Source organism: Vanellus vanellus, assembly GCF_965231255.1.
Source record: "Vanellus vanellus genome assembly, chromosome: Z".
Lineage (NCBI taxonomy): Eukaryota > Metazoa > Chordata > Aves > Charadriiformes > Charadriidae > Vanellus > Vanellus vanellus.
Genome location: NC_138908.1, coordinates 47,569,919 through 47,593,081, shown reverse-complemented (window position 1 = coordinate 47,593,081; position 23,163 = coordinate 47,569,919). Strand labels below are relative to the sequence as shown.

Genomic DNA, 23,163 nt, shown 5'->3' with positions numbered 1-23,163 from the left:
CCCTACAGATGATCCAGTTAAGGATGGAGCCACTTACTCTTTGGTTTGGCTTGTTGGTTGTGGGTTTTTTTCCCCAGCCAGGATGCATAAAATTATTCCAGCCTTATACCCATTACGCGTGGCGAAGGATTATTATTGCCCGAGGTTGTACCTAGAAATTCAGCGTGCTAGCCGACAAAATGGCTGACACCTACTCGCTTTTATTTCCTGCAGGAAGAGAGCAGCGCTGCCTCATTTCCGCAGCCGCTTCCCCGTATTGAGTTAAAGAGATTAATGGCAATCCATAAAGCTCTTTACCACTCGGGCCCCGTCCCTCTGTGCGGGGAAGGATGGGGCTGACAGCCGAGGGCGCCGAGGCGCGATTCGGCACGTTGGGCTGCGCACGGGGGCGGTGAAACCCCTCGGTCCGACGGGGAGGGCTGCGGTGGCTGCCGGCGCTCTCTCCCGATGACTGGGGAGCTCGCTTCTGCTGGCTGAAGGCTGGTGGCAACTTATTTCCCTTTTTTTAAAATTTTTTAAATTTATTTTTATTTTTTTAAGGAATACTTCCTCCATCTGGAAAAATGATTTCTCACCCTCTCTCCCTCCACCACCTGCCCAAGCAATCGTGGGTGCGATGTGGGGTGCGTTACGTGGCTGTCCCGGCTTCGTTTCAAGTGGGGGTGGGGTGGGGTGGGGTGGGGTGGGTGTGTCCGCCTGCCCCACCCACCACCTGCCATCACGGCACCCGAAGACGCCGAAGGCGCCTCGGCGGTGCCGACGAAACGTCTTAACGCCACCGGGTTTCTCCGGCCGACGCGGGCAGGGCGGGCGGCCTCCCACTCCTTGCACGCCGACCGTCCCCCCGCTCCGCTGCCCGCGGGGCCCGGTGGGCAGCCCCGGCCGGAGAGCTTCGTCCCGGGGCCGGGCGGGGGGCGCCCGTTCCGGTTGGCCCCTCGGTCACCACCGTGAACCGCGGGCCGGGAGGGGCCCTGCCCCGGGGCGCGAGGCGGGGCGGGGGCGCCCTCTGCCGCACCACCGGCACCCGCCACCGGTACGGGGCACCGGCACGGAGCACCGGGGCCGCGCGCGCGCAGCAGCCCGCGGGGCGGTGGGCGGGGCCGGGCGGCTCGCGGGCGCCCGCCGGGTTTTACAAGTGGTTGCGCACCCTTGGGAGCCGCGCCGCTGATTGGCGGGGGCCTTGCCAGTGACATCAGCCGGCTCACTTTCCATTGGCCAGCCCGTTGCTGGGACCGTAGGCCTTCCAGGGAAGGCACTTAACCCGCTCGGTGCCACCCGACCTGCCCCCCCCGCTTCCCCTAGCCCCCCTCGACCACCCCACCCGCGGTCGGGGGCGCCCCCGACCCGGCTGTGGAGCGGGGGCGGCGGGTGGCGGGGAGGGGAGCGAGCGGCGGCGGCGGCGGGGGGCAGGCGGGGGCGGGCGTCTCTGCGGCGTCGCCCGTTTAAGCAGGCGCGGCGGGGCGCCCGGAGTAGCACGCGGCCTGGGGAGGGAGCGCGGGGATTGGCGGGGCGGCCGCCCGGCGGACACACCCCCCTTAGAAAAGGGGCGCTGTGAGTGGCGGGGGGAGAAGGTAAACAGAGCCGGCCGGCCCTGCCCGCTGACCAATCGGGGGGGCGGGAGGGGGCTCCGAACCTGACGTGATGGGACTCGGCGCGGCCGTCCCCGGGCAGGAGCACGCGGGCGGCGCGCGGCGCGGGGGGCGCGCGGAGGGCGGTCTCCTCTCCCCCGGCCCCCGCGCCGGAGCCGCAGCCGCAGCCGGAGGAGCCGCAGCCGGGCCGGTCGTGCGGGCGGCGGGCGGCGCTCCCCCCCGCCGGCTGCGCGCCGCCCCCGGGGGGCGGCGGTGAGGGACCTGCCCGGCGCCCCGCTATTTATTTCACACACACCCACCTCCTCGCTTCTCCTCCGCGCCGCAGAGGACCCCCTCACCCACCCCCCCACCCACCCCGCGGGCGGGCTATGGCTGGCGGCGGCGCCGCCGGCCCGGAGGGCGCGCACTGAGGGCGCCCCGCAGCAGGCACACACCCACCCGCACACACCCACACCCACACAACACACACCCCCCTCTCCGGGACCGGTCGTCGAGGAGCGGCCCCGCACCATGTCGGCCGTCGCCTACGTGGACTTCGTGGCGGCGCAGTGCCTGGTCTCCATCTCCAACCGCTCCGCCGTGCCCGAAGCGGCGCGGCTGAAGGTGCCGGGCGAAGGGGAGGCGACCCGGGAGCTGCGCGACCCCCGCGACGCCTGGAAGGACTACTGCGCCCTGCTGGCCATCGCCAAGAGCCTGCTGGAGCTGAACAAGTACCGGCCGCTGCCCGCCCCCTCCGTCTGCAGCGACAGCGTGGAGAGCCCCGACGAGGACGCGGGCTCCGACAGCGACGCGGCCACCGAACCGGGCTCCAGCCCGCCCCGCAGCCCTCCGCCGGGGCCGCCCCCCCGCCTGCGCGCCGCCGGGGCCGCCCCCAAGGGGAAGCTGGCGGCCGAGAAGCGGCATAAGTGCCCCTACAGCGGCTGCGGCAAGGTCTACGGCAAGTCCTCCCACCTCAAGGCGCACTACCGGGTGCACACAGGTCAGCGGCGGCGGCGGCGGGAGGAGGAGGGAGGGAGGGAGGGCGGGAGGCGGAGGGGAGCGAGCGAGCGCTTGTCCTCGGATGAACCCGCCCGGCGGCGCGCCCGGCAGCTCTGCGCGCCCCCGCCGCCCTCCCTTTCCGCTTTGGGGTGGTTTAGGTGGGTTTTTTCCCCCGTTTTTTCTCCTCTCTTTTTATTTATTTAATTTTTTTGTTTTGTTTTGGCCTTCGTTTTTTGCTCCCTCCCTCCCCCCATTTTCTTCCCCTTTCCACCCGGGACCGGTGCTCCGGGTCCGGCGGGCGCCCCCCCGGGCGGGGCTGCGGCAGCGCCTCCCGCCGCGCCCTGCCTGCCCCGGCCGGGGGGGAGCCCGACCGACCCCGCCGGGCAGCCGAATAAACTCGGGGCGGCTGGGCTGGGAGGGCGGCGACCGGGGAGGGTCCCGAGAGGGGGTGGCAACACCCGGTCCCGCTGGCGGCAGCGGCTGCTCCGGGGGTGGGGTCGGGGGGGGACGCCGACCCCGTTCGGGGCGGCGGTGAGGAATTCACCGGGGCGGCGGGAATCGGGTTTTTGCTGCCGGTGTGGGCGGGGGAGGGCGGGCGAACGGCCCGCGGGGCAGAACGTGGCACGTCGGCCCCGAACAAGCCGGGGGCAGGACGGCCCCCGCCGCGGCGCTGCGGAGGGGGAGTGCGCTGCCCGTTCCTTCCCCCTCCAGTTTCAGTCCGTCCGTCTGTCCCCCTCCCGCCGCTGCTGCTGCTCCCGCCGCCGTCGGAGACGGCGTTTCGCTCCCCCGCTGGACGGTTGGCGGAGCCGCCTTGGTGGGAGCGGGAGGGGGGGGCTGGAGCGGGGCCGGAGCCGGGGAGGGGGCGGCGGGGCGGGGGCGTCCCCCCGGCTCCCCGGTGGGCTGCACCGCCGGGTGTCGCTAGCACACACGCCCCACCCCACCCCACCCCTTCCAGCAGGAGAAGAACCCGGCAGGCTGGAGGGGGCAAAACTCGGGAAAACCCGTCACCGAAACGCGGTGGTCAGCCCCCCCGGGGGTCCCGAGGGAGCAGACCGCCGCCGGGGAGCGGGTCACTGCCCAAACCGGACGGGGAGATTTGGTCGCCGCCCGATAACCGATAGGGTATCGCGACCCGGCTGGGCTCGATGGGCTGCCGGCGGCCGCAGCCCCGTCCCTCCGCGCCCGCGGGATCTGGAGGGTGTGGCAACATGGAAACCTGGAGATTAAAATAAAATATATCTATTTGCTGCTGCGGTTCGTACTTCCCCCGGCTCTGGCCAAGCGCTGCGGGGACAGCAGTTGTACACTTTTCTGTTTGTTGGGTGAGGTGGTGGTGTGGGGGTTTTTTTTGTTTGTTTTTTTCTTGTTTGTTTTTTAAAACCCTCTCGTGCAAGAGGCTGAATAAAAACCTTTACGTGTCTGAATTGCGGTCGGGGTCACGGTGCCATCATGAGGCTGCTTAAAAATTGCTTGAAATTAAAGGGTTGTGGGCGAGTACGGAAAGGAGCGGATCAAAGGAGACTGACGTTGCCAACACGTATTTCACGTGCTTTACGTCTGTTCTGTCAATGGCAGTTCTTTTCTAGATTTTTGTCTGTTAGCAGTGATGGTAAGTGCTGAAGTACGAAATGAGTTTTCTCACCTAAGGAGCGTACCGCGGGGCACCGCTGTAGTGTTTAAACCCGCCTGGGCAGGGCATGGCCACATTGGAGCCCCAGCTGAACTTGCGTGGCTGTGGCTTTGTGCCTGGGCATACGAGCACTGCAGAGGAGGGGACCCGGTGCCGGTTGCCTACCTGTGCCCTGCTGGCAGACCTGCCGGCCACTTAGCTGGAGAGATCATGGGGGGGAGAAGGGGGAGGATTACTGGATGTGGCTCAGCGGTGAGCTCTGCGGTTAGGCAGTTAAGGCTGTCTCCCTGAGCCGGGAAAGAGGATGGTCAGTGGTGACCCCAGACTGACCTCAGGACCGGTGCCAAGGATTGTTGTGTTGCTGGCTCAAAGGCTGTGGCGCTGATGCTCTTTTGGAGGCTGGATGTATCTGGCGCCTTGCAAAATGTTGGCTCACGAGTGACAGAGAAAATGCGTTAGCATCATTTCCACTTACTACCCCCGTGCTGAGATGTCCACCCCGATATGGGAACCAAAATAGACATCGGCTGGGATAGCATTCTGGGTGATGACATGTAAATTAATGTACTGTACAACCCACATGGCGTGCTGTATGCAGTAGTGTTATAATAAGTACCTCCTGAAGTGGTGTGAGGTTTAGCGTGTGCCGCTCACAAGTGGGTGGCCTTAGCTCCGAGTATGAGATGTTTGACTCAGACGCACTGATGTACCGTCACGGTAGTTCTGTGTGATTAAAACCACTACAGACATCCAGCAATAATGAACTTTCAGAGCTTCCTAATGTGAACAGTTAATTGTAGCTAACTGAAATGCTAAACGATACTGCTAATGTTAATTATTTTTATAGATGGCAGAACAATTCCTTAGCAACAGTGGGATTCAATGGGACCTCTGGAGTTATTCATAACTGCGTATTGCAGAGCATTAGTGCTCCCTCCTTAGTACCATTTTCTTTTCTTTTCTCTTTTTTTTTTTTTCCCCTCAAATAATTTCTCTCTCATGTATCTGAGTCTCTTGAATCGCTTTCATCTACCTGCCATTTTTCATTGGGCCACCAGCTGGGTTTCTTGCTGCTGTGTAGCCTTTAGTGGCAGAAGGTACGCAGCCACCAGTAGAAGCTTCCTGGTCTTAAATTTTTTATATTTAGTCACAGTCTCTCTATCTTGGAAAACGGCTTTAGGATTTCCATTCGTAGAGCTTGCTTCTAGCCATAGCTCTCTTTACTCACGAGTGCTAACCAAGAAAGCTGGAAAGCTCTGAATACTGCTCTGTGCTGTGTAATGGTGGGAATCTAAAAACTCACCAGGCCATCTTTGGTAAGATAATGCAAAGCAAGAAATAGAATACTAAATAAAGGTAAAAGAGTAGAAGACCAAAGACTTGATGCTCAGAGGTTACAGGTCTGTATCTTATTAATGATTCTTTAAACTTGTTGGTTCAAAGGCATTCCATATTTTAGAGGCTAAAATTGTCTGTATAGTTAGTTGCTCGAAATTTGGGCCTTTGATGATGACTCTAGTTCAACTTTCTGAAGACCCAAATTAGCCATCCATCAGAAATTGTCTTCTGTGTTGATCTTACCAGAACAGGTCAGCGGATGGTGCTGCACATCCTACTTGTGCAAACAGCCCCCTTGCTTGTGCTGCTAATCCCACTGAACTTGGCGTGACTTAGTAGAGTAGGATTTGTAGCAGGAAGCCAAGGAAGCCTGAACTCTGCTCCTTACCGGGGGGATAGTCCTTTCATTCCTCGCCAGGCCCCTGGTACTTCTGCGATACAATCAGGCACTTCTTCATCCTGTCATGTATGTGTACTTACATTCAAAACGCATTAACTTGCAAAGGCCTGGGGGTAGAAGAACACTGCAACTGAGCTATTGCATCCCCTATTCCTTCACTACCATCCAAAAGTAACTTGGAATTTATTTCATTCTGGTGTCTTGAGCAGGAAGAGCATTGCAGGCAAGGTTGTTCTGTGTGAGCTGTTTCCAGTAGCATCTCTGAGGTGTGTGGCACTTGGTGTAGGAAAGACGGCATTGCCCCCAACAGCTCGCAAGCCAAAAACCGTTTCTGGGGAAAGCAGGTGGAGGGGTAGCTCTACAACATGACCATACCTCGGGTTTCCCTATCCCTTATGGGATGGTATTATGGGAGTATAGGACACATCAACTCTGCTGAAGTTTGGCACTGGCAGGAGGGATTATGAGTGGTGTGTCTGGGAGTCTTGAACATTGAGGTGGTGTGACCAAGTCTTGCAGACTTTCCCTTCAAAGCACAGAAGAAGGCCCAGGCGCATCGGCAAGATGTGCAGGAGACCTGAGCCCTGGAAGCAGTGCAGAGGTCAGGAGGAAACAAGGGATGCTGCTGGCCTAGAAAATGACAAGGAACGGCAGATATGCAGAGCATTACCTTGAAAATGCACAGACTTACCTAAATAGATAGTTTCAGAGGTTTGATTATGACTGGTAATGTGTAGAGCTATTATTACCCTCAAATATGGGGGGAGGGGCAGTGGATGGATGAACAGACAGGGAGGCTTAATAGAGAGGGATGTGCAGGCCAGAGGGTTTCCAGGGAAAATAAAGGCATACGAGAGTAAACAAGCAATCTCAGTCGGGAGGCCTGGGCAGGGAGCACGGAGCAAAGGGCAAGATACCGGCAGGGGGAGAAACTGGCAGGAGAAACAAACTTTAAGGAATGTACATTTGCTATGATGGTGTGAATGCAGGCCAGTTAAAGGGGACATGGCCTCTGAGAGTGGATCCTCCTGGTCAGGAGAGAGGGACAGAGAAGGTACTATAAAGCTAGTCTGTGAGATGCCTCCTCATAGAGGACCTGTAGGAGTTTACTTGCCTGAGGAGGCGAATCCCAGATGCTTCTCAATACGTGGTGCTGCGGATCAATGGGAAGTTCTTATCTGCATCAGGTACCCTTAATTAAGGGGTTAGACATGCAAAAACCAAATGTGCAAAATGTCTCTCTTTGGCTAGGCTGTTCAGCCCAACTGCACCATCATGTAGACTAGGTCCAAACAATACCAAGAGTTTTATTACATCTGGCAGCTGATGGACTCTTGAGCTCTCCTGGGATTTGGCTCTCACTGATGTTTGGTAGCAGGGTTGTAGGCAGAGGGGTGTACCTGTAGGTCGGTGTTCTTCACAGTGAAGCTGAGGACCATTTGTGGTAGAAAGGAAAGATAAGTGCTGCAGATGCCTTGTGCTGCAATCTATAGATATTATGGCATCAATCCAGCCCCCATATTGGTTTTGTTTCGACTGTGCTGCTTTGTTATTTGTGTTCTAGATCATCATTAGCTCAACAGACTATATAGATGCTGTTACTGTTGACAATCCTCTGCTCATTAGGAGCTTTTTTGAGTATTTTGTGGCAGCATAATCTGAAATTTAGCTTTTTAAGCCCCTCTTATCTAGCTCATGCGATGTCACTTTGCCAGATCCTTTAGAATAAGACTGAAGAGCAGAAAGTGGAGCCAGCAGGATGTTTTTTTTGCTAAATTCAGACCTGCCTCTGAAACCCCGGTTCTCAAGGGTTAATGCAAATGCGTAAATTGCTGGACTTCTAGTAGGCATGTTTCCAGGTCTTGGAGAAACACGATCATACTGACCAGAAGCCTTGCCAGCTGAGTAAGGTAGGCAAAACCCCTCAGGATTAAGTTCAGTGTTGCCCGACTGCCAGTTGTTTTCAGGTTGGTTTTTTTTTGTTAAATAATAAAAATATTAAGCAGGTGTATGTGTCACAGCAGGAAGGCACTCCAGAAGGGTTTGTATATTAATTGAGTCCACGTGAAGAAGCGCACAGGTAGGACAGAAGCCGGTGAGCAGGCACCACCCAAAAGAGTGCGACTCCTGTTTCCAGCTGGATGCATCGCAGAGACAGCTCTACCAAGTTCCTACGCGCCGTTGTGCTGCTGTGGCATGGAAGACCCGGTGGTGGGTGTCACCCGCTCCTGTTAGCATGTGTGTGTGTCTTGCAGCCCCAGCTGTTATGATCCCTGCAGCTGCAATCGTTCCTTTTCGTCAGCTGCTGCTGCTGATCATCTCCCGCAGCTCCCAAACCTGCAGCTGGAAGAGCAGGGAGGGGCCAAGCAGAGATGAAATGGACAGAGTCTGGGGTAGTAATGGCAAAGCACACTTGAGATAGTGTTTACTTGTGGTAGCGTAGCTCACCATCTGCATTGAAGTAATGATGGCTGTGAACAGCATGAGAGTACTCTCTAAATACCTTAAACTTGAGGGAAGGGTCTGTTGAAACACTGGCTGATAAATTCATAGCGGAATGACAAAAATGCTATTATCTTTCTGAATGCATGTAAAATTGCATTCCTCCTTCCCCTGTCAAAGCTGTTTCCCCTTAGTGAGCATTTAATCTTTCAGACGGGACAGGAGCCTAAACTCAGTGCTCTTTGATCCCACCTAAGTGCCCTAAGTAGGGTAGGAGCCGCTGTCTCTCCATTGCTTGGTTAATATTTAAGTGTTACTGCAAAACAGAGGAAGTTCAAATAGAGGTAGGATAGGAAAGGAGCATAGACTTAACTATGATGAGCTTTGGGGAGGTCTCTCCTCTCCCAGGTAGCTTCCCCAACTGATACATAGATATATAAGGAGGCACAGTCACCCCAGGGGCAGGCAGGGAGGGTTGTGATCTGGCATGGAAGCTGTAAAGATATCCCTTGCATCTGATGCTGATGAGTGTAGAAGGAACTAAACTACTTAATGAAATATAAATAATAAAATAAAAGGAAATAATATATACAAAACTGTATCAAGCTCCCAGGATGACAGTCATGTCACCAGCTGGCACTGGGGCAGTCCCAGGCTGGACTTGGTGATGGACGGGAACTGGATTCCGGATCTGCATTCAGGATTGGGATGAAAGGCAGACAGAGTCCTCTTCAGACACCGGCCATTGAAGAAAGAGCGCTGACCCTTTGATCCCTCAGCTTTTATACTGAGCATGAGGCAGATGGGATGGAATACCCCGTTGGTCAGTTTGGGGTCACCTGTCCTGTCTGCTCCTCCCCGCAGGTGGGACCCCTCTACAGTTGTCCGCTTCCGACCCTCCAGCAGAGCAAATAACTAAGTTATCTGGGCTTGGATGTTATAGCAATAAGTATAAGCAAGAGCCTCTCTGCATACCATGCCTGAATGTCAGCTATAAACATTGGTTTTACCACTCTGAGAGCAAACAGAGTTGGCACAATATGCTGTTAATTTCGGTAGGTAGAAGAGGCCCAGCTAAAAAGGACAGTTACGGAACAGAATTGGTCCTCTCTTACCTCAAACCAGGACACCATTTGGAAGGGTTCTGCTCAGAAGTGGATGCACAAGATCTTCACCAGAGTATCTCGTGTGTGGATACTCAGTCAAAATCCCATGTCCCACGGGAAATTGCTCATTCAGGGTGTGAGGGGGCAAGCAATGTACTGGGGGGAAAAAAGTGAGAGAGGCCTGGGGCAGTAGCTATTCTGCAGCAAGGAAGATAGCCTGCCTCTTTTTTTTTAATTTATTTTCCTCTTTTTTTTTTTTTTTTATTTTATTTTCCTCTTGCAATAAGCTGGACCATGTTCTTGACATCCACCTACAGAACTTGTCATACTTCAGGAGACACTGAGAAATGCAAGAGTGAGGGCTGAGTGGGATCACAGGGAAGAAAAAAAAAAAGAAAGAAATGCTTATCATTGTCATCTTTAAGTCAAGGATTGTGGTTCAGGACCAGTTATTCCTAGAATGCCAAGATCTCTTTGGAAATTTCAAGCTCCAGCAGGCACAGAGGTACAGGAGGATCTTGGAAGATGAAGGTGGGGATTAGATTCTCCCATTTGAACTGTGCAGAGCTGATTATGCCAGTCCTGTTTTGCTAAGTAGTTTTGCTTTAGCCTGGTGGCAAAAGATTTCTCTATTTGGGCTTTCTCATATTTGTGTGCTTTCCCTTCTCCCTCTTTCCCATCAGCTGCTTCAGGTTTCTGGCAGGAGGGGTCAGCCTTGCTGGAGTTGGGTCGGGCTGGGCTTCAGGGGTGGACATCCCTGCAGCAGGAGATGCTGGTAGCTGTGCCACGTCAGTGGCCGGGCAGAGTGGGAGTTGCGCACAGACACCACCTCCCAGAAATCACGCTCTGAACCGTGCTTCTGTTTTCATACTTAAAATAGTTGCTGCTACGAATACCAGGCGGCATGGTCCTACTGTGTGCTTGGTGGTCTTATCTTTAGTAACACAGGTCAGTCAAGGGTGCCTGGATAGGTGTCCATTCATGCAGCTGAAGCTACAGTCCATTTGGCTTTCTAGTTCATGTGCATCATTATCATTATTTGACAGCAAACTGTTCTGCGTTAGCTAGTACTGATGCCAGACTCTGGACTCACGGCTGTGTCCAGCCTCACTTCTGTCAGCAAGGAAGACAGTGGAAACCATTCACCTTGGCCAGACTTCCGTCCATACCACCAGCAATCTCTGAATGTCTTCTGTAAAGCCAGTGCTCCAGCAATTTTAGTAATTCATGTAAAATTAGTACTTCATTCCACCACCGAAACTCAGCTTGCTCCAGTCCTAGTGCATGTCCTGTTACACACCAAGAGAATCGTCTGAGTACGTGATCATCAACTTTGTCTTCAGCTTTTTCAAACACAGCCTTCCCCCTCCCAGAGAAAAAAAGTCACTCAGAACTTCTCTATCGCTTTGTCCAAATGAATTAATCTTTGTTAAAGCCACCACAAACTGCAGCTCCTAACCTCAGTCATCCACATCTAAAGCAGCATTTTTTAGTGAGAAGGCAGATGATGAATCAGGATACCTGTACTATTAACTATACCAATGCCCACTCTGTATTCTTTCTCAGAAACCCTTCCTGCTCAAGACTACAATGTAGGAAAATCTGGCATTTCCCAGGGTAGGGCAAAAAAAGCTAACTAATTTACTGTCTATTCAGAATAAAATGGAAATAGAATAAAATAAAGTGGATCTGCCTCAGGTCATACAAAGCAGCTTGTATACAGAGTGTAAACTCACGGAGAAAGAAGAAACTTAACCATTTTGCAATAGAGGGTGAGGGGAAGGAACAGGGAGAAAAGGTCTGGTGAAGTGAGAGAGCAAAGATCAAAAGAATCTGCAATGATGTTTATATCTGTATGGGATTTAAAGCAAGCCAGGGCTGCAGGAGCAGGAGTTCTTTGGACTCCAGAGAAGACCCGTGAAGAGCCACCATTAGCTTGTGCTCAGCATAAACTGTGTCTCCCACGACATTCCTGCTGGCACACAGGACAAAGAATGGGACTTCTGCGGATGCACCTGTTCCTATAACCTGTAAATCAGTTTGGTTTACATGTTACTTCTGTAAGATGCCTTATTTTTTTTTTTTTTTAAAGAAAATTATTTAGATCTTGTCTCTCTTGTGTTCAGATCCTATCACACATAGTTTTAGGGAATAGTGATGCACCATTGGCCACTCCTTCATCTCTTGTTGGAAATCCTGTTTAAGGCATATCTTAAAATGTAAGTAGCATACTGCCACCAAAGGAAATGGTGTAGAATAGCACCCCATTTCAATGGTTCATTCTGCTTGTTTCAAGCTTTAGCTTTACTACCCCCAAAACTAAAGGAGAGAAATCGTATGGAAAAGATACTTCCTGACTGAGACACAACACAGAAATCTATATATCCAGGTGGAGGCAGCACTAGCTTGCATTGCAGCTCTGTGTGACATCGCCTGCCCAGCTGCATGTGAGCTGCAAGACCTGTTTGCTCTGTGGACTCTTCCACAAACATCTCTGCTGCTTTAAAAAATAGTGTGTCAAACGCAAATGGCAAGAAGGTTTGCTGAGCGGACAATCATCGCATGTCCTCAGACATCTCTACTTTGCCTAAAAAGCCTCCTGGTCACACACACCACCCCTGCTCTGTACCTATTAAGTCCCTCTGGGCTGGTGTCATTGGTTACAGCTTTGTGAACCGGGGGAGCAGCAGATCTTCAGGCTCGGAGACAACCCCTGGGGGCTTGGAAAAGCCTCCCTCCCCTTTGTTTCTCTGCTCTGAGAAGTCTGGAGTGTAATGCGTCCTGGTGCTGGGGATTATGCCTGGCCTACTTTCACATAGGCGCTTCCAAAGTGGCTGTGACAGCCTCCGCGGGCTTGCGTTGCCGAGGTGGTGAAGCCGTTCTCCACCACCATACCCGGGGGCTCAGCGGCGGGTGCCAGTGGTGGCTCTTGTGCATCTGAGGCAGCGCAGCCGCTCATCTCTGGCAGTGGTCTCTGCTGTGCGCACCGTCCCAGTGCGCAGCGGCTCTCCCATGTGTGGGGTCTTGATGGTGGAGGTCATGCTGCACCCAGACTTAATTTTGTCTTCCCATCTGCAATTCTGGGAAGGGGGTGGGTTGGGGGAAAGTCAAATTTCTCGAGGGCTACACGGGGCCAGATCCAAAACACTGCTTTTAGGCACCCGGGTTGGATAATACCATGCCTAACATGTAGATGCTGCACAGACTGTGATCCTCACCATCCTGCTGAGGCACCCACTCTCCCTGTACCACAGTTAGGCGCTTCTGCAGGCTGAAGAGCTGTCCTGAGGTTTAGATGGTTGGAAATGTGGCTTCTGGGGATGGGGCAGGGTGCCTGAGGATTGTAAGTGCCTCACATAGAGCCATATACTAGATGCCTCCACAGAGGCAAGATGTATAGCACTTCTCCCACGTTCCCCGGGGGGAGCTAGAAAGCTGTTCTGCACCGCCCACTGCTGCCTGCTTCCAGTAGCTGTGACAGAAACCATGAGATAGATAGCAAAAGAGCAGTGCAAGTGAAGCGCTTGGCCTTGGACGCCAAGGGCGGGCACTGGGCAAGGCAAAGCCAGGGGAGAATGGTGGGCACCAAGTCTTCTGTAGGGCTCCCGGTGCTGCTCGGCCAGGTAGCTGCCGTTGTGGCCGTCATGCACATGTGAGCCTATGCACTGTTTTAATTAATTTCTTTTATACAGGTGGTAGTTGTTCAGAAAGGCTTCCAACCACATCTAGGAGCATGCAGCAGGGAGCCAAGAAACCTGTTGATAACAAAAGAAAAGAGCCCCAGGTCAGAGTGGCTGGTGGCAGGTGCAGGCACCAGGCTGGAGTGGCTCCCTCTGCATCCTTCTCCCCTGACTGAGGACCCACATTGCAATGGGATGAAACCAGGGAAGTGGCTGTGCTGCGGCTGCCCGAGGGTCTGTTGTAACCTGCGTGGTCCTTCTCCTCCAGCTGCGCTGGCCAGGATGGGATGGAGCAGCCGCCTCTTGGGGAGCACTGTACCATTCTGAGCCTAAACTGTGAAAACAGCTGCAATATTTAAGAGAGGCTCACTAGGGCTCTTGTGTCCATGCCATAGCTACATCCCAGCTCAGCTGGTCTGTCCTCATCCTCCTTGGCCTTTCAGATGTCATCAGTCACCGCCCCGAGCCCCCTTTCTCCTCCCTGCAGCTCTGCCATACTTCCCACTGCTGGTTGTCCTCCTGGCGTCGGGGCTGTTCATTCGAGCCTTTAGCCTTTTGTCACTGCTATTGTGTCTGGGGAGGACTCCAAGGCACACTTTCTTGTGAATGACTCCATTTTTTGTGATCTGTAAGCGCAGAGCAAGCTTGCCTGTTGTGCCAAACTTCACAGTACCAAGAAATACTGGAGTTACTGAGTTTCTTTCCAACTCTTCCAAGTTGGAAGACTCCTGGGGTAGTTTTTATATTTCATGGTTGACTATAAATAGCTGTCTCAGTAGCTGTCATTTATATTTCCTTCAGGAGATTCTTAAGAAAGGGAATTAAGGCATCAAACTGCAGCGGTGCATGATGTCTGTGACTGAAAGCTTTCGTGTGAACTTCAGCGCCTTTGATATCTGTCTGTGCCATGGACTAGAGTCAGCCTTGCCGGTCAGGAAGCATCGGGTCCGTGCCTGTAGGCAAAGCCTGTGCAACCCGCAGAGGTGAACTGCAGGGGTGTGGGATGCCAGGAACATTGCAGCAAGCGTTCAATCCTTACACCCTTGTTTTTAAAAGCACAGGTGTGGTGGGGTTTAGGTTAAGGTATTTGGTTTTGTTCTTCACCATCATAGCAAACATATATACTGATAGAGCTGTGAATAACGAAGTAGTTTTCCCGTCCTTCAATCAGCTATCTAAGAGACTGAGGGGAGACCTTTACTCTCTGGAGGAGCTTGGATTTCTAGAAGGGAGGAGAGGGGGGCACGACACTTCTCTCTGCATCCGTACTGTTTTTGCTCTGCGTGTTTGCAGCCCCAAGGCTGCGCTGTGCTCCCTGATGCCTTCCCGCTTGGTTCTCCACAGGCTGGAGTGACTTGTCCTAGGTGAAAGATTTTTTTGTCTTCTTTTTTAACGGTTACAAATTATTTTATTCAGCAGAATGGAAGTGTCAGAGGAGTAATACTGGCACTCCTTTTCCCAAACCGCCGTAGTGAGCCTGACATGAAAAACGTACCAGCACAGGCAGAGCTCATCTGTTGTTTTGACAGTCCTCAGGGTCATGTAAGGTTCTGCATCAGAGTGCGCGAGTTTCATGCAGTTGGAGGGGTTTTTGGCTTCTGCTGGAGGTGAGACTGAAACCTGATGAAGCGAGTCATCAACAACTCCACAGACGCTGGCACCGCGGCAGGAAACAAAAGCAGCTTTTTCCCCTCCACGGAGTGTTCCCGGGCTCCTCAGCAAAGCTGGTACATGCTGCCCTGCATTACCCTCGCCCCCCTAAATCTTTTGTCACCCTTTCCTCCCCACAGGCGAGCGACCGTTCCCCTGCACATGGCCCGACTGCCTTAAAAAGTTCTCCCGCTCCGACGAGCTCACCCGGCACTACCGAACCCACACTGGCGAGAAGCAGTTTCGGTGCCCCCTCTGTGAGAAGCGGTTCATGCGGAGCGACCACCTGACGAAGCACGCCCGCCGCCACACCGAGTTTCACCCCAGCATGATCAAGAGATCCAAAAAGTCCAGCTCCAGCAGTTCCTTGTAAAGGCAGGGCTGGCCCAGGGAGGGGAGGGGAAGGGAGGGGGGACAGGCAAGGTGAGGGCTTCCGTGCCGGAGCTCGAGCATCCGTCGTGGCGCTGGTCACCCTCGCCATCTGAAAGCACATGTAGCCAACGGTTAAAAAAAAAAAAAACAACAAAATTAGTACTCCATGCCCCACTCCCTGTCCTCCCCCTCCCCACCCTTCGCTGGGAACAGTGGTCTGGAGCAAACGGATTGCGGGGTGAGAGGAGGGGGGGGGAATGGCCAGTGGAGGAGGTGACCACCTCCCCTAATGTAAAGCATTGATGCTGGTGTACATACAGCTGGCTGGATGGTCCGGCCTGTGCCACCACAGTAGCGTGACTCCAAGGTCTTTGTGATTGCTGTGTCATGAACATGTTTTGTTGAACAGTGTAATGCTGCTTGTATTTAGAGTTTGTTGAGTAAAACCACTTTCCGAGTCACATAAATAACTCTCAGATAGAAAACTCCATAGCACATTGTAGAAGTGGGTTTACTCCTGTCTCAGAACGATCCTGCATTTAAAGAGACTGTTAAAGAGAAACATTACCTATGTTACTAATAGCATCTGATTGATATACTGAGATAAGGTGAATTTATACTCAAGAAGGCCCATTCAAGTAATTGGGTCTTTTTAATTTTTCTTTGTATTAACTATACTTTTGAATATAAGCTGCACTTTTCCAGTAAAAACATGTATAATTCAAGCAGATACTTAAAGCAAAAAAAAAACACCCTACAACAGCTCAGTCATTTTCTGACAGTATGTGTATTTAGCTCTGTTATTCACTTACCTGGAAAAATACAAGTCAGCCTAGATAATGTGGTGGGGGTGTGGGAGCAGAAGCATACGTCTCTCAATTGATTCTATACTTTTCATTTGTCAATAAATACAGTACTGTACTATAGAAATGCCACTAACAGTGCTTTATTCTGCTGTGTTTTGTTTGAATGGAAGCATAACAGCAGCTACCATCTTTATAAACTGCTGCTTTTTTAAAGATTCTTTCTCTTCCTACACTTGCCTTAAAGATTTATTCTCTTCATACCCTTGCCTAACTCCTGCCGAGTCCTATGGGAGTTGTGTGTGCTTATGGAGAGAGTAGACCTTTCCTTAAGAGCGCTCTGCTAATGGAAACAGCTGAAGTTATTGTGAGGAGCACTTCAGAAGGGCTCCTGTATCTCTTGATCACTGTTTCTGTAGACTATGGGGAAAAACGAAGAGCTAATTGGAAATACAGCACAGAAGGTGTGTTGTAATACTTCTTACGACATAAGCTTCCTTTGGTACTGTGCGTTGTACCTGTGTCATGCGTGGCACATCAAATAGTGATAAAGGCAATATTACTTTTATTTTAAAGCTATGTTTTGCTCTTTAAGAGGAGCAAAAAGATCACTGAAGGGAAACTGGTGGTCATTAGCTGAGTATTTCATCTTTTTTTTTTATGTTAAAATCATGAACTGTAAGAGGTTATTGGTGATTTTTTTTTCCCCTCCCCAACTGCATATAGGGGGGAGAACTCTGTTTACGCATTATTTTCTCCAGGAACATTCTTCTCCTGTTTGGTTTTTACTCCTTCCTCCAGAAGAGGAAGGGGAGGTGCAGCCCTACTATAGAGACTTAGGGCCAAATTCATCTCGTGAGTATCACACTGAAACCCAAAGTGTTTCCACTGCAGATGAATTTAGGTCATCTTGTAAAATTCTGTACATAAAAAATCTTGTTAGTACACCTGCAATTACAGTATCTTATTGTTTACCTGATAAAAAGCTTGCTTCCTAGAAACGAACATAAAAAAAATGAACTCAGAGAATAGAGTGTTTTCTTCTACAGTTGTATAAGGCTTTCAGCATTAGAAATCAGTTTGCATATAGTGTTTTTACCTGTGTAGTTCATGATAAATTCCGTCTATGTGAAAGAGAACTGCTTTTAAGGCATTAGGGATATTGAGCAATCTGTGGAGTAAAAAGGGATGTGTTTTCTTCAGTGAAGACATCAGGAAACCAAGCACACTTTCTACCTCCGTTTCAGCTTTTTGAAACATTTATTTTAGAAACCAAACTTTAATTTGTGGTGTCCAAATTGAGTCATAAGGACATACGTTCTTCCTAATAAGGATAGGTAGCCTCAGTATTTCTATTGATCTAGAAATACAAAAAAAGTGTTCTGCTTACCAGTACTGTTAATGCTGCCTTGTTGAGTGGGGTCAGGGCCAGGTGTAGCCTGGTGATATTCAAAGGTGCATGCACATCTGTCTTCAGTCTTCTCTGTGAAGATCACGCAAACCTTCGGGTCCGTCCTGCAATGTGGATTGTTGCCATCTTGTAGGACAAATGCAGCACTTGGCAAATTAAGGCCTGATCCTGTGAAACACGAGACACCCTCACGTCCTGTCAACCACAATGGGAAGCCACAGCTGATAAGCAGCTCCTAAATCAGTGCGCAGGTGTTGTGGTCACTTAGCTACCAGCATTAACCGACACATGGAAGTAAACGGCCAGAGTTATGGTTTCCACCTTGCGTATTTGGGGTAGAATGCACAGCTAAAGAAACGTCGTTGTTCCTGCAAAGTCTGAAAGAATCAACAGGTGGGAGGTACTTTGGTCCGTGGGACAGTGGGACCTACAGGCGCCTGTCGTCATTGCGTGTGGCAAGATCCTGTGTCTGAAAAAAACCTTCCTAAACGGTAACCCATTTGCTCTAACACATGCTGTATTTCAGCATTGGACAGACGGGATTAATGAGATTCATTAACCACTAACGGAATACATTGGGGATGATAAGGTTCAGAGATTCCGTGTTACTGTTTTATTCAAATGGGGTTTTTGGGGATATTCTTTTAGTAAAAGCAAACAATGGCTCTAACACATAAACTGCATCCTGAAGTTGAGTTTTGAAGAGTGTTGCAAATGTTGGAAAAGAAAAGGAAAATCAGGTTCTCTAATACCATATGTACTTGTTGTACTATTTTGGAAATACTTAATAGTGCTGAAGTTAGGACAGCTCTTCTCCTTGGTTAAGAAAGCTCATTACTATAGTGAAATCATGGCTTTAAAGGTATAGCTATACAACATACTTCTTTTTTGAACCGTTTTTCATGACCTGTATTACAGATCTGTTTTCAGTTTGCAGATGGACTTAGCCCAGCATACACCAGACTGGGCACATACACTTCAAAATGCTGTTTTACAGACTAATGATCTGTAACACTGTAAAATACCAACTTCCAACAGTTTAATCAGTTTTATTTTTGTACAGTATTCGTATCCTTTATAAGTTATTTTGCTGTCCTGTTTTGTAAATCACATGAAATTGTAAAAAAAAGAAAAGGAAAAAAAAAAGTAGGCATAGATGGTTTTGTACATATGTATATATATATTGTCCAAATAAAGAAAAAATAATAAAAAAACCCCAAATGTTGTTTTGAATGATTGGAATCAAGGAGTGGTCATGTAAACCAGTCTGGATGATGATGAAAAAAACATACTCCTGCATGTGATGAAATCCATGAGTCGTGTGGTTGTATGAACCAGCTTCAAAGGTCCTGGTGGTGCTAGTCATTACTTTGCTTGGGTCTTGTTTCTCTACTTTTCCCAGGTGTTTTCACAGTTATTCCTTCTGCCGCTGCTGCAGGCACACAGAGACACAACTTGCAGTGGGGGAAAAGCGTCTCCTCACCAATGTGCTCCAGCTCCTAGGAAGTCTCTGTCAGTGGCTTTTGAGCTCAGACTGGTGGTCTCCCTCACACCATGTCGCTGCTCCATGAGCTAATGATGCTTCAGCCTGTGCAGCCACGCTGCTGCCTTGAGATTTCCATGGGTTTGAAGGGGTTGCTGATGTAAGGAGGAAAAAAACCATCCCCTCAGCCTCTGAAGGAAGGGAAGGCAAGGAGCCCTGTGCCAGAAAGCTCACTGACATTTATGGTCAGGACTAGCTAAAAGCAACTACTTACACAAACTAACTTAACCTGGTACATGGGAACAGTGCTAGAGCGTGCTTGCAAGATGGGGCCCTGGACTTGAGGGAACATGTAGCCCTCCAGCAATGCGGGCAGAGACAGAGGGGTGGAAGGGTGGAAGAGTGCCATCTGCGTCTGGATCAGAACTTGTAAGCAGCCTCCAGGTTTTGACTTGATGCTGAGTTGGAATTTTCTGCCCTCAGGTTGGACAGCCAAAGGACAGATAGAACAAACTCACCACAGGGTTAGTTTTTTTTAGCTTGGCATTGTTTTTAGGAATAAAGGGCTGTGGCATCTTTCTCTGCAATCCCGTTGTAAAGGACTTTCCATAAGTTTATTGTTCGTAAACCTTAATACCTTAATATTTTAACCTTAAACCCTTTAATATTTGTATTTAGTGCTCTAATTGGAACAGCTACCAAAATCTCCCTAGTGTGGAGAACGCCTTAGCCTTAGGAGGATGTTTCTAGCTATTGAGATCTAACACACTCTACAGAATAGTCTTGCCAGGAGCGATGTAAATTTTGGCTGGAATAGGTGTGACATGTGAAGACTGGATGCACCCCAGTGGATGCTGGCAGCAAGAGTTCAACAGTGACATGAGGAGGTGTGACCCTGAACACTGACCAACTTATTCAGACAGCACAATTTCTAAAAGGTTAATTTTAATTTCTCCTCTCTGCTGAGGAAAGAAAGGAAATTTATATATATATATACACATAAATATACATATATGTAAGTCCAGTTAGGTGCCTGGAGAGTGGTTCAGAAAGCCACGTGCAAGGGTGCCTCTGTGAACTTGCCTGATACGGTGACTAGGATGACTTTCGCCTCCATGGGAGTAATGTTCAGCACTCACTCATTCAGGGCTAAGGAGTCAGGGAGGTTTCCTTTTTGCATCAGAGCTCCGTAACAACTGCTACTTTCTCAATGGCTTTTGCTTTGGAAACAAAAGCTCTTCTAGGTTGAGCTCCTCACACCTCCCAGGCACATCTGACAAATTACATCAACAGTAACTTAATGCAAACTCACAATTGTCAGAACAAGGTACTTGCCCAAGTCCTCTTTACAGCACTGCCTTAAGCAGGGAAAGCCTTCCCAATGGCAAGAATTTTACAGCTACTGTGCTTTCAGTGCCATGCTCTCCTCCACTGAGAAACTCCCAGTCCCCTAAAATAGCTCCTCAGACACTTCCACAGGTACTATGGAAATCTTCCCATCCCAAAAGGGGAAGGTCTTGACAGGCATCAGTGCTAACCCTTAATAAACACTTGTTTCTGTGTTATTACACGCTGTAATTTTCCAGTTCATGTGTATCTCTGTATGGAGCTCATTTATGCCTTTTGGGGTGAAAGAGAGCAGAGCCTGTGTTGCTGTTAGCTTGTATTTTTGACATTGCTACAGCTGTTACTGTTTTTTACTGGCTTGTAGCCCCCAGCTGACAACTGATAAACATCTTATTGCTTTTCATATCAAAAGCCATCAGTTTCTGTTTCAGTATTGTCTGTTGCCTCTTAGGCCATGTAGTGCTGGTCAAAGCAACATGTGGGTGTTTGCACAGCTGAACACAAGGTACAAAGGGAGTGGAGTGTGTAAACCACGGGACTATGAGAAACACTTAGTAGATAAGGACAGCTCACTCTCCCAAGGTGCGAAAAAGCACCGTGGGAGTTCAGAAGGCACAGAGAAAGAAACCAAATAGCACAGGCAATATCAGAGCACTACTGGCGTTGTGCTGAGAAGATGCACAGAAAAGCCTTGGGCTTTCTAAATGGCCTTTTCTTCCTCTTCTGGCTAATGGTCAGAAAGACAGCAGCAGAAGTTTCAGGAGATGCAGGCATTAAGTTACATCAGAGCTCCCTGGAGAGACCACATGTAGTGGTTTGGGCTCTTCTGCTGTCGACCACTGCTTCAGTGGCCTTGAACAGCCTTTCCAAGCAGAAAACACTTTGAAGAGCCTACGAAAAGCCATGCACGACTGCTCTGTCAAAACCACAAGGCCAAGGAAAACCACAATTGTGTTAGTAGTCTATGTAACGCTAGTGGTAAATCACTGTCTCTGTTTTACTGGATTACATAAAGACAATCCAGTTGTTACCTAGAAGCTAAGCTACAGTCAGCTCTTATGTCCAACAAACTGTTTTTCCCAGGGGTATCATTTTCTAACGGAAACATTTCAAGGGGGACAGCCTTACAGTAAACTCCTCTATATTGAAAGAGAGGAGATTCTCCCAATCTAACTTATTCCAATCATTTTTCATAAGCACACTGATTTCTGACATACTGATGCTTGAGAAACCGCATACACACTGTAGGCTGTACCACTTTAATTATACTGGCATCAAACCAGTACATTTTATACAGCAAAGTGTATTTTAAATAGTACAAATGTTCTGACCACAAAAATCCTTCATGAACAGCACAATTGGGCTCAGAGGCGGACACAAAGGGGATCTGGATTCCTCAGCCACTAGGCCCCATAGAAAACTGGTGGTTTTCACCTGAACAGACCTTTTAAGCATCACTGCTTTTAAGCGGGACTGATAATGTTGGTGGTGTCTGGGAGCAAGTCCCTTTGTGGTCCCCATGCTGATCATCTGCTTTGGATTTATGTTGTGTTTGTAATTATTCAGGAAAACCAACAACAAAACCCAAACAAACAGATACCACAGCAACCTCCCCCCCATACATAGTAACAACTAAATCGCCCCCTGCGTACAAGACACCACCTTTCATCCAGGCTGACCTAATATGTGAAGGACAGCTGGATCAATGAGCCTCATAGGAGAAGCGTGGCTCTTGGCAAGCCTAGTCTGCAAGCCCAGCGGCAGAGAAACATTCTTGTGATTTTCTGATATTCAGACTGGGACAGGGGGAGGATTTTTCTTGGAGCAGAGGTGGATTTAATTCTCTTTCCCATCTCCTTTCTCTCCAAATTATGACATACTGAATCCTGGTTTTATTCTGAATTAGCAAGGCATTGGGAAAAAAAATGCTTCTGTAACAAGAAGTTCTAGGAAAATTTATTTTGGACATTGTGTTTCAGTGAGTCAGAACTGAAGCAAGTAATTTTGGCTCCAAGTTATTTACAGTGAAGCTGGAGTGCCAAGGTTCTCCCCTCTTCCCATGATGTAGGTCTCCCGCTAGATGCCTCCCATCAGACATTGTGCCAATCAAATCAGAAGAAACTTCAGTTCACCTTTCAAGAAGCAGGCCAACTAGAGACAGGGGGAGAAGACAGGGAAATGATGCGTGCGACATCAAAACAACTTCCCTAAAAATCACAACACATTTTGACATAGAATTACTAGGATACCACTGAGCCAATATAGCCCTTCTCCTCAGTGTGGTGCTCCTTGCCCAGCACAGGTGGTGTTGAGGGACACGAGAAGGAATTATGCAGTGCTGAGACCATCCCTTAGCCACTCCCCGGGGACAGCTACAGGACCCCTGCTCAGCTTAGCGTACAGTGAGCACCTTTAATTACAGGTCTCCCTCTCACATTTCCTTCCCTCCCTCAGGTAAACCCCGCTATCCAAACCCCAAGCACGGGTAGCACAGGCAGTGTCAGACAACACGTTAACGTTACACAAGCATTTGTAAAACACAATGACAAATTTCACATCTTAAGTATGTGCTTGCTCTAACACTTTGCTTTCAAGAAGGCAGCAAGGGATGGCACGGGAATTGGGCAAGGCAGGTGAAAATTAAGGCCTACTAGTAAGAGGTGTTCAGAAAAAAAGGCCTTGCCAAGGGAACAGGCAGGTAACTGCAGGCTCACGGAAGAAACCCAAGTCAGTTTCCACAACCCATAGGGAGCATTGTTCCAGAAAATTCTAGAAAGGAAGCATCAGCCAGAGAGCTTTGTAACAAAAAAGAGGGTATCTTGGCATGAACCATAGATGAGAGCCTCCAGCACCGCTAGCTCTAAGTAAAATTTGCTCTCAGGCCTGGAGTGGTGCCTATCCAGGCCTCTAAAGAGCACCCACCATACTTTTCAG

General features: G+C 50.1%; 1 protein-coding gene across 2 annotated transcripts; it reads left to right on the top strand.

Annotated features, from left to right (window-relative positions):
- Nucleotides 1-1,772: 1,772 nt before the first annotated feature.
- On the top strand, nucleotides 1,773-18,893 carry KLF9 (KLF transcription factor 9). 2 transcript variants are annotated; one of them, XM_082497108.1, is made up of 2 exons: nucleotides 1,773-2,568; nucleotides 14,954-18,893. In XM_082497108.1, the coding sequence occupies exons 1-2, from the start codon at nucleotides 2,100-2,102 to the stop codon at nucleotides 15,184-15,186; spliced, it is 702 nt and encodes a 233-aa protein (XP_082353234.1). In that variant the 5' UTR covers nucleotides 1,773-2,099; the 3' UTR covers nucleotides 15,187-18,893. The 2 variants fall into 2 exon arrangements, with proteins under 2 accessions (XP_082353234.1, XP_082353233.1); XM_082497107.1 differs by lacking the exon at nucleotides 14,954-18,893 and adding an exon at nucleotides 3,526-3,868.
- The last annotated feature ends 4,270 nt before the right edge of the window (nucleotides 18,894-23,163 follow it).